The 11028-nt window shown below is 43.9% G+C and overlaps 1 protein-coding gene and 1 pseudogene across 1 annotated transcript in view; both read left to right on the forward strand.

The window, feature by feature from the left end:
* LOC119298810 (pyridine nucleotide-disulfide oxidoreductase domain-containing protein 2-like) overlaps positions 1-1012 on the forward strand; it is a 5297-nt gene extending 4285 nt beyond the window's left edge. Inside the window, exons 14-16 of the mRNA XM_037576109.1 lie at positions 153-273; positions 405-471; positions 603-1012. Of these exons, the coding sequence (XP_037432006.1) occupies positions 153-273; positions 405-471; positions 603-732 (318 nt within the window). The 3' untranslated portion in view covers positions 733-1012. The remainder of the gene's footprint in view (positions 1-152; positions 274-404; positions 472-602) is intronic.
* A 7134-nt stretch (positions 1013-8146) lies between these two features.
* LOC119299046 lies at positions 8147-10064 on the forward strand (annotated as a pseudogene).
* The last annotated feature ends 964 nt before the right edge of the window (positions 10065-11028 follow it).

The raw sequence follows: 11028 nt of genomic DNA on the forward strand, positions 1-11028 counted from the left end.
TTATTTTTTACCCAAACACAAATGGGATAAATGATAAAATTGATAACCTTGCCCTTGGGCATTGTGATCCATCACTGTGTGGAGAGAACAATTTTTCTGAATTCAGGTCCAGCTACTGACCATTGACCATTTTGATCGACACCAATTTTCAGAAATCATTTGCTGAGAGATGCTTTTCCTTGATCGATGAGTATGCACCGCACTTTAGCTCATCAGTGATAGGCTATGACATGCTGACTCCACCTGATCTTGAAAGGGAGTTTGGCCTAACAGGTAACATCCCTTGGTTCCATGTATTGTCTTTTGTAAGCTGTGCGCGGGCAGACCGGATGCCGTTTTGTATTGTTCCTTCTTTTTACCAGTTAAAAAAACTTAGCTAAGCAGAGATGATTCACATTTCTCAGGTGGCAACATCTTTCACGGAGCGATGGGCTTGGATTCCCTCTTCCTGATGAGGCCTGCCAAGGGATGGTATGTTTGAGTCACATGCATATTAAGTTGTGCTCTGGTCCCTTCTACTCCACAACCTTTGACCCTTCCAAGGTTCAAAACCTGTTCCGCTTTGTGATAATGGCTAACCAGTTTCGCTTTGCACCATACAGGTCAGATTACAGAACCCCTGTGAAGGGGCTGTACCTCTGCGGCAGCGGTGCGCACCCAGGCGGCGGGGTGATGGGTGCCCCGGGCCGCAATGCTGCTGCTGTGGTTTTGGATGATCTCAAGGCAAGATAGATGCAATTCATGGAAGATGGAAATGGCAGCTGACAATAGGGTAGCATTTTCAAGCGCAAGGCTGCAAAACCGGCACGTGTGTAGTCTAGTATCAAAATGCGAACCTTGTCATTAGGCCATCTGGTAGAGATAATTTTGTCATGCGTACTTGCATGATTGAAAGGATGAGACACGAGAAGCATTTTCTGAATGAATTGCTGGCATCTATTCTCATTTTGGCTCCTCTTATCGGAGGGCTAAAAGGGATTAATTCTCAGTTATGCACTTCCATCTATTTTCTTCTCTATGAAGTAGGTAGTTTTTGGGTGAGGTCTCTCGAATCTTCAATTTGGTTAGATGTGAAGAGAAGTAGAGTTTGCAAAGTATAGTTAGATATAAACTTGTGAGTGCTATGCTCATCTGTACTTTTGAACTGCCATCCAGTAATTTGTGTCGCTTAGCTTGTCTGCAGACTTGAATTTCAACGTAGGTAGCTTGTATAGAGTAAAGGAATTCCAGTGTCACTGCTTTCCCATCTTTTGGTTTTCCTCCAATATCCCAGGTTGTCCGGTATACTGATTTCACATTTGTGAATCTCAAGTCTTAGTAAGGACTAAATGGGGGTATTTATATGTCAGGAACCTGACAAGGATCGAACGAACTAAACACTCAACTATGCGAATTCAGAGGTGAATTTAGGAGAATTTGCGCTAGGGTTTGTATTGCAGCAAAGGGGAAAGTAGCAAGCACGCCACAGGCGGCTAGGGTTTATACCCAGTTAGAATAATTCATGCCCAAAACTGAGAGCGAGGGGTGGCTATATAGCCAATACAGAGAGAAAAGCAGAACAGAAAGCAAAGACAGAGCACATGGTGTGTCGGGCGATGAACAGCGACACTCGGGGCGATGATAGCCGTTGGATGAAGAATCTACGACTGATGACAAGCCAGTGGCGAACCGTTATCTTCATTGGAGAGCCACTGGATGGCAGATCGACGACTGACCTTGCTTCCAACACGCAGAAACAGGGGATTTTTTCAGAGATGCAGTAACTGGCCTGACAATTCCCCTCTGTTGAGACACAGCTTGTCCTCAAGCTTGAAAGGAAGGAAAAACCTTCTGTATGAAGGCCGAGTCCTCCCAAGTGGCTGCTTCTTCAGGCATATTGACCCACTTGATCAACCATCGGACGACTGGAATGCTGATGTTGCCCTGAGGTCTGGGAATTAGTTTTCTGTCCAAGATTGCTTCCGGTTCCATTTTTATAACTCCATCATCATCTATCAGGGGCAAGTCCTTGGAAGGAACCACTTTTGGGCCAATGTGCCTTTTGAGCTGACTGACATGGAAGGTATTGTGTAGGAGACAGCCTTCAGGTAGCAGTAGTTGGTAAGCAACTCTGCCCACTCATTGCATAATTCTGAATGGACCATAGAACTTGGGGTGTAACTTGAGGTGTCTATGCAGACTCAATGATGTGTGCCTGTATGGCTGTAGTTTCAAGTAAACCACATCCCCTGCCTCAAAGGATCTTTCCTGCCTGTTTCTGTCAGCATAATGTTTCATTCTTTGTTGTGCCTTGGATAGATTTTGCTTAATCACTTCCAGTGCGAGTTCCCTATTCTGCAGTAAATTATCACTGTCCTCAGAAATGGAGTCAGGTAATGCAGATTCAGCTACCATGGGTGGAGGAAATCCATACAAAGTTTGAAAGAGGGTCATTTGAAATGAAGTATGGAAACTTGTATTGTACCACCATTCAGCTAGGGCTAGCCAGCCATGCCACTTCCTTGGCTGTTGGAAACACATGCACCTCAAGTAGTTCTCCAAACATTGGTTCACCCTTTCTGTTCGGCCATCAGTTTGTGGATGGTAGCTAGTGCTCATGTGCAGTTTGATGTTGAGGGATTTAAACAGTTGCTGCCATAATTTGCTGGTGAAAATCTTGTCCCTGTCAGTGACTATGACCAATGGCATTCCATGTAGTTTGAACACTGTATCAAAAAATGCTCTGGCTACAGTTTGGGCAGTGATGGGGTGTTTCATAGCAATGAAGTGGGAGTATTTTGTGAACCTGTCAACTACAACCAGAATAAGGTCCTTGTTCTCAGAAGTTGGCAATCCTTCCACAAAATCCATGCTAATGTGGGCCCAAGCAAAATCAGGGACTGGCAGGGGCTCTAGCAGGCCAGGGTAAGGAGTGTGCCCAGCTTTGTTTAGTTAGCACACAGGACACTGTTTGATGAAGTTAATAACATCCTGTTTAAGTCCATGCTAGTGGAATACCAAGTGTACTCTATGATATGTTGCTCTTTCTCCTGAGTGGCCCCCTAATTCAGAGTCATGGAATGTTTTCAGTATGTCCCGTCTCAGGGAAGTTGCAGTTCCAATGATAATTTTGTTTTTGTATCTCAAGATCCCAGTCCTGTAGGTGTATCTAGTGGAGTTATCTTTGCTGGTGGTACACTCAGCTATGAGATCTTTGACTTTTTGATCTGCAGCATAGCTTTTGAGGACTTCAAATATCCATTTTGGGGTAGTTACACTAGTGGAGAGGAGGGAGATCATGTGCTTCACTCTTGACAGGGCATCAGCAGCTCTATTTTCTTTGCCCTTTTTGTACTCCACTGTAAAATTGTAACCCAACAACTTTAGAAAAAGCTTATGTTGTATTCCCTCAGTTAGCTTTTGCTCTTGGATGTATTTCAGGCTCTCCTGGTCAGTTCTGATAATCAGAGAAGTTGCTAGGAAATAGTGTTTCCACTTTTTACAGCCTCAATAATTGCTAGTGCTTCTTTGTCATAGGTGGACCATGCTGCTGCTTTGGGTCCTATGGACTTACTGAAATAAGACAGGGCCTTCCCTCTTGCATCAGTACAGCTCCTAGACCATATCCACTTGCATCAGCCTCTAGGATAAAAGGGTTTGGAGAAGTCAGGCAGGGCCAAAACAGGAGCTTGTGTTAGCTTTTCTTTAATAGCTGAAAATGCTGCTTGTTGCTCTTGCTGCCAAGAAAAGGAGCCTTTCTTCAGACAGTCAAAAAGGGGCCTGCAAATTATGCCATATCCCTGAATAAATCGCATGTAGTAACCACTCAGGCCCAAAAAGCTTCTGAGTTCAGTGACTGTTGTAGGAGCTGGCCACTCCTTGATAGTAGCAATTTTAGTGGGGTCTGTTGCTACACCTTCCTTGTTAATAACATGACCCAGATATTCTATCTCAGACTGTCCAAAAGAACATTTGTCCAGTTTGGCATATAAGTGATTCTCTTGCAACACTTGGAATACTTTCTTTAGGTGTAGTTTGTGCTCTGCCATGGTCATGCTGAACACTAGAATGTCATCAAAGAACACTACTACAAATTCAAAAGAGCCAAACAAAAAGTTCATAAGGGCCTGGAATGAAGGAGGTCCATTTGTTAACCCAAAAGACATTACTAGAAATTCAAAGTGCCCTTGCAGTGTAGAGAATGCTGTCTTGTGGATGTCTTCTTCAGCCATTCTTATCTGATGATATCCACTTCTAAGATCTATCTTAGAGAAAACTGTTGCTCCTTTTAATTGATATAGAAGATCTTCTATTATGGGAATGGGATATTTGTTTTTGATGGTGATGGCATTCAGTTTTCTGTAATCAATACAAAGTCTCCAAGTTCCATCCTTCTTTTTGACCAGGAGCACATGAGAAGAGAAGGGGCTAGTGCTAGGCCTAATCAGACCAGCTTTGAGGAGCTCATCAATGATTTTCTCTAGAGCTTCTTTCTGGTGATGAGGTACTCTGTAAGGTCTGTGATTCACAACTTTTGCTCCTTCTATTAGTGGAATTCTGTGGTCACAAGCTCTACTTGGAGGCAATCCAGTAGGTGCACTGAATAATTTATCATACTGCTGAATAAGTTCTTGGAGCTCCACAGGGATGGGGTGATCAGCAGCATGTGTCACAGTGTGACAAGTGGACAGGAGGAAAAATCCACAGACAGCTTGATCCATCAATTTTTCTGCATCATCTGTGATCTCCACGGGGGAAGATGAGGGCACAGTTTCATCCACAAAGGTGGCTTGAGTAGTTGGTGTTGCATTAATTCTCATCTCCATCTTAATGAAGTCCATCAGCACAGGGCTGTATTTTCTTAACCAATCCACTCCCAGTATGATATCATATCCCTTCAGTTTTAAAACTCTGAAGGTGTCCTGTAGCTGTATGCCCTGTATTTCATAGGGGCAGTTGTGAGAAGTGAACTCACTCCATAGTACTCCTCCACTAGCTACTAGCACTTTAATCTTTGGGTTTGGAACAGGTGCAATAGGTAGTTTTGCAGCTATGTCAGGAGATACAAATGTGGAAGTGCTACCACTGTCCACAAGTGTAGTAGCTATTGTTTGGCCCACCTTAACAGTTAAGATAAAGGTGTTCTTAACCACACCAATGCCCATGGCAGCATGCATAGAGACTTGTAGCACAGAACTATCAGGAGGTGGTGCAACTTGGTCTAGCTCAGGATCTTCTAAATCTGTGACATAGATGATTTCTGCATTTTCTTCTTCCTGTGCTTGTAATGCTTGTACTTGTGCTTTTTGGCTCATTCTACACACTTGTCTGTGGCCAGGCACCCAAGGTTCTCTGCATTTGTAGCGGACTTGGTTTTGTTTTGCTTGCTGTATGACTGTGTTTCTGTTTTGTATTGGAGCAACTAGGGGTGGTTTTGCTTGGTCAAATATCACTTGTCTTCTAGGCTGAGGAATATAAGACTTGGGTTGAGCAGGGGCACCAGCTTTTTCCATTCTCCTCGCATACCATACTGCTGTTTGCATATATGTTGGTTTAAAACACTCCACATGACTTCTGATATAAGGCTACAGCCTAGAAAGGAAACTGGTTACATAATAGTCATTGGGTATAGCAGGGTTTTCTCTTCTCATGCAATTCACCAGCTACTCAAACTGCTCCACATACACAGCTACAGTTGATGTTTGGGAGATAGCATGGAAGGAATTGACAATGTCACAGGCAGAGTCTATAGAAAACCTATCTGCAATATAAGAGCAGAATCTATGCCATGGCACATTGTGGGGTGAAAACCCAGTTCCTCTCCACCATTGTATAGCAGGGCCTTGCAAATACGAGACTGCTAACTCAGTTCTGTGCTCCAATGGAGTTCTTATAGCAGCAAAGTACTGCTCTAAGTTCTGAATCCATGACTCTGGGTCAGTACCACTGAATTCAGAAATGTTCAGTTTGGTAGGCTTCACTATGAGCACATTCCTTTTATCTTCGAATGGGGAGTGAGGTCTTCTATTTCTGTCTCCTCCATCTGGCCACTCCTCCTGTTCATGATCGTCCACTTGAACTGGTTGTTTCTGGGGAGGTGGGACTTGAGGTGCTACAACTTTGGTGTTGGCAAAATTGGGATGACGATACGGCACTTTCAGTGTACCATCCAAATTGAGCTCTTTGCCTGCATGATCTCTCAATGTTGCTGTCCCTATGATGGGAGGGGCCTCCTTTTCCACCATTACTACTGAGGTTGGTGTGTTCGCAAGCAGCTGTTTGGGCCTGCCCGACGCGTTGACTGGAGAATGAAGCTGCGGATGCTTGGGCTGTACGCTCCCCTGTGCCGACTGCTCATCAGGGATTGCGACTGGTTCAGGAAGAAGCAACAAGCGCTTGAAGTTGTCTTGGATCTTGTCGAAATTTTGCTGCATTTGACGAAGTTCTTGTTGACCATGGACTGGAATTCTTGGAATTCTTTCTTGTCCTCCTCACGATAGCGCTGTAGGGTCTTGATATCAAGCTCCAACGACTGGAGCTGCAGAACACCTGTGTCGCTGGACTCGTCCGGCTGGGACATGATTTCCTCCCTAATTCCAAAAAGGGGTGGGAAGGGAGGGATTTAGCCAACGCTTATGTTCTACCGCCGCCAACTCCGACTCCTGCGCCCGCCACCAAGAAGCACCGTCCGATTTCACCTGCTGGGATTTTACCGCAGGAGACTTGCTCTCGGCAACCAGAACTGACTTCAGATGCCTCCGAACTGTGCCACTCCGGCCACCTCCAATGCCGCCGCCTGATCAACGACTTGCAGAGGGATTTTAGGGCCGATGCGCCAACCTCTACATGCCAGATCCAACTCCTCCGAGAACCGATTGGGCCTCTGATACCAATTGTCAGGAACCTGACAAGGATCGAACGAACTAAACACTCAACTATGCGAATTCAGAGGTGAATTTAGGAGAATTTGCGCTAGGGTTTGTATTGCACCAAAGGGGAAAGTAGCAAGCATGCCACAGGCGGCTAGGGTGTATACCCAGTTACAATAATTCATGCCCAAAACTGAGAGCGAGGGGTGGCTATATAGCCAATACAGAGAGAAAAGCAGAACAGAAAGCAAAGACAGAGCACATGGCGTGTCGGGCGATGAACAACGACACTCGGGGCGATGATATCCGTTGGATGAAGAATCTACGACTCTGATGACAAGCCAGTGGCGAACCGTTATCTTCACTGGAGAGCCACCGGATGGCAGATCGACGGCTGACCTTGCTTCCAACATGCAGAAACAGGGGATTTCTTCAGAGATGCAGCAACTGGCCTGACATCTATGAACTTCTCACCCTTCTTCATGCAATTGTCATCATTTTCTTCTTCTCTTCCGGCAAGAGGAAATAAAATATGGAAATAGAATGAACTCATGATTTTGCAGCGCTTATTGCATGATGGAATAGACTGTAAATGAAATCTGGCTCTTGAATGATTTGCTCAACACTCATCGCAAGGAATTTCACTGTTCCTCATGTGATTGACATAAAATTAAACAACTCATTGCACGAAGTCTTCAATATTTTTGCCTCTGTTCTTGAAGAGGCAATGAAACATAGAAATATAATGATCACATGATTTTGCAGTGTATACTCGCATGATAAAAGAGGGGCAATAAAACACTTCTTGAATGACTTGATCGACACACTTTTTGCGTGCTCTTGCTAACAATATTGCATCATTAGTGCCCTACATATATCCAGCTGCCTTAGAATTTGGGTGTCAAAGGTCCAATGTTGTATGGTAGTATGTTTCCTTCTGTTTTAATTTCCGGTCTATGGGATACTCTGAAATGAAATATTGTAGGAAAACAAAATATAATGGCATTTCCTCACACACTCCTACATTACCAAAAACCCTAGATTCATCAACCCCAACCCGATCGGAGCCAACAAGCACTTCACTGTCGCAGCGGCAACCGTTCCGTTGTATTCAGCAGCACCATCTGGCAGCTCCGCCGCACTCCAGCCTTCCTCCCACTAAAGCGCCACACAATCTAGGCAGTACAGGCTGCACCACATTGGAAGAATCTCGCCTCTGCCCTGACCAATGAGCACATTCTCACCAATCGTTCGCCGGAGAGGCACGACACCCGGAGGAGCATCTAGGACACACCACTATGGGTCGGGCCTTCCTGGTGGGAGGCAGGGAGATGACAACATCGGTGACATCTTATGCGAGCTCGTTCAGATGTCTGTCCTGACTTTTTGTGGCTAAATGCCCATCGTGAAGGCTGGCCAACTCAAAAAGCCATGCCGGACTATCAGACTAGTTCGAGCTTAGCGACGGAGCAAACCTGCCGAGCTACCGAGCATATAACATCAAGGGGGATCCACTTCCCTATGATCTGGTTGTACACATATCCGCAATGACACTCAACCTTCTCCAAGCATTCACGAGGGCATTTAGTGTAGTAGGGCAAGGAAAATGATCTTTTAGTTCAATGGTGTCACTCTTCAATAGCAAATTATAGTGCTTACATTTAGTTTTCCTTGCTTGTCATGTCAACTTGATGCAGCGATTTGTTAACTTACATCTATGTGTTGAAGTAGTTAATGTTTTTGCTAGTACCTTAGGATAATAAAGAGCATAGTCTGTCCATGCTTAGTTATAACATGTCCAAGTAGTAGATCAGCCTTTTCATTCTTCCTAGGAAAAAGCTACATCATGATCTGGACACTTATTCTATTGCGTGAGATGATTTTTGTATAGTTTGCAGTAACTTCTTCAGACCTAATCCTTGTCACATTTCATATAAGCAAGCTACAGGTGGTGTCTCATCCACAAGGCCTGTAATAGAAATGACAATTCCTTCAGTCTTAGATAAGACCATCTCAGTTATCAAAAAAATAAAATAAAATAAGACCATCTCTCCACCAGGTATGTCATTTTTCTTTTGCTTCCCCATATTTGAAATTTTGTAAATTCACTACCATGTCATATTTAATTTCACTACCCCGATGAAGCAAGAAATGTACATGGAACCTGTCCTATGTAAACTACATTTACATTTTAGAGGTCACTTTTGCATGTTTTGATTTCTCGTATTGTCTATATACTTAAGATGCAGTTATGGACCGACTCAAATTCCATCTTCCACTTTATCCTGTGAGCAGGTCAACATGTTATTAATCTCTTTGTTCAGTACGCACCTTACACACTGTCAGAAGGCAGTTGGCAGGATCCGGATTCTAGAGTAAGTTGATCCGCCTTACGTTTTAGTCTAATGATGCACTGTGTGTTTAATCTTTGCACTTCACCACAGCCCACACTTCTTCCTGTGTATACTACAAATAATTTCTACTCATACCTTAAAAGAGTAGACGATGATGCCCTTGCCCTAAGGCACTGTGATCCGTCACTGTGCGAAGAGAACTATTTCTCTGAATTTGGGTCCACCTATACCAATCACTGACCATTTTGATCGACACCAATTTTCAGAAATCATTTGCTAAAAGATGATTTTCCTTGATCGATGAGTATGCACCGCACTTTAGCTCATCAGTGATAGGCTATGATATGCTGAGTTGCTGACCCACCTGATCTTGAAAGGGATTTTTGCCTAACAGGTAATCTGTCTTCGTACTATGCGTACATTTGTCTTTTGTAAGCCACAAACACACACACAGACCGGATACCATTCTGTATGATTCCTTCCTTTACCAGTTGGAATTTTTTTAGTTAAAGGAGAGACGATTCACATTTCCCAGGTGGCAACATCTTTCACGGTGCGATGGGCTTGGATTCCCTCTTCCTGATGAGGCCTGCCAAGGGATGGTATGTTCGGGTCACATGCATATTAAGCTGTGCTCTGGTCCCTTCGGCCTCACAACCTTTGATCCTTCTAAGGTTCAAAACTCATGCCGTTGTGATCATGGCTAACCTGTTTTCCCTTTGCACCATGCAGGTCAGATTACGGAACCCCTGTGAAGGGGCTGTACCTCTGCGGCAGCGGTGCGCACCCAGGCGGCGGCGTGATGGGTGCCCCGGGCCGCAATGCTTCTGCCGTGGTTTTGGATGATCTCAAGGCAAGATAGATGTATTTCATGGGAGATGGAAAATGTCAGCCGACAGTAGAGTAGCCTTTTCAAGCACAAGGCTGCAAAAGCAGTAAGAGAGTGCAAAAGCAGACGGAGTATCTGTGTTGTTTGTTGCAATTTCTTGTACTGAAATGCGAGCCTTGTTGTTAAGCACCCTGTCCACTGTAGAGATATTTTTGTCATGCATACTTACATGATAAAAATTATGAGACATTAGAAGAATTTTCTGAATGAATCGCTGCAGATATTCTCATTTTGGCTCTCTTATCGGAGGGCTAGAAGGGATTATTCTCAGTTACACGCTTACATTTATGTTCTTCTTTATCAGTACAGTATCTCGAACATTCAATTTGATCAAATGTGAGAATGAGTAGAGTTCACAAAGTATAGTTAGATATAAACCACGAGCTGAACGCTGAACTGTCATCCAACAGTCATCCAGTAGCCTGTGCCGCAAGATTTGTGTGCAGACTTTGAACTGCAACATAGGCAGCCTTGACAGAGTAAAAGGAATTTCACTGTCACTACTTGACAGACTAGCTGTTAGATATACTGATTTCACATTTATGAATCTCAAGTCTTGAATAAGGCCTGAATGGAAGTATTTATAGAATGGGCATCCATGAACTTCTCACACTTCTTCATGCAATTGACATTGAACATCCCATTTCATGAAGTTGTCACTAGTATTATTTTCTTCTCTTCCTGCAAGAGGAAACAAACACATGCAAATAGAGTGATCACATGATTTTGCAGAGACAATAGAACGCTTCTTGAATGACTTGCCAACACACTTGCCACATGCATAGCTAAGAAAAACTACGTATAGCCCTATATATACCCACCCGCCTTATGAATTAGTATATTTCAAAGGTCCGACGTTTATCGTTAGTATTTTTTTCTATTTTAGAGTCTAGTTTATGGTACACCCTGAATGAAATATTGGGGGAAAACAAAATAT

This window comes from Triticum dicoccoides, chromosome 5A (assembly GCF_002162155.2).
Source record: "Triticum dicoccoides isolate Atlit2015 ecotype Zavitan chromosome 5A, WEW_v2.0, whole genome shotgun sequence".
Lineage (NCBI taxonomy): Eukaryota > Viridiplantae > Streptophyta > Magnoliopsida > Poales > Poaceae > Triticum > Triticum dicoccoides.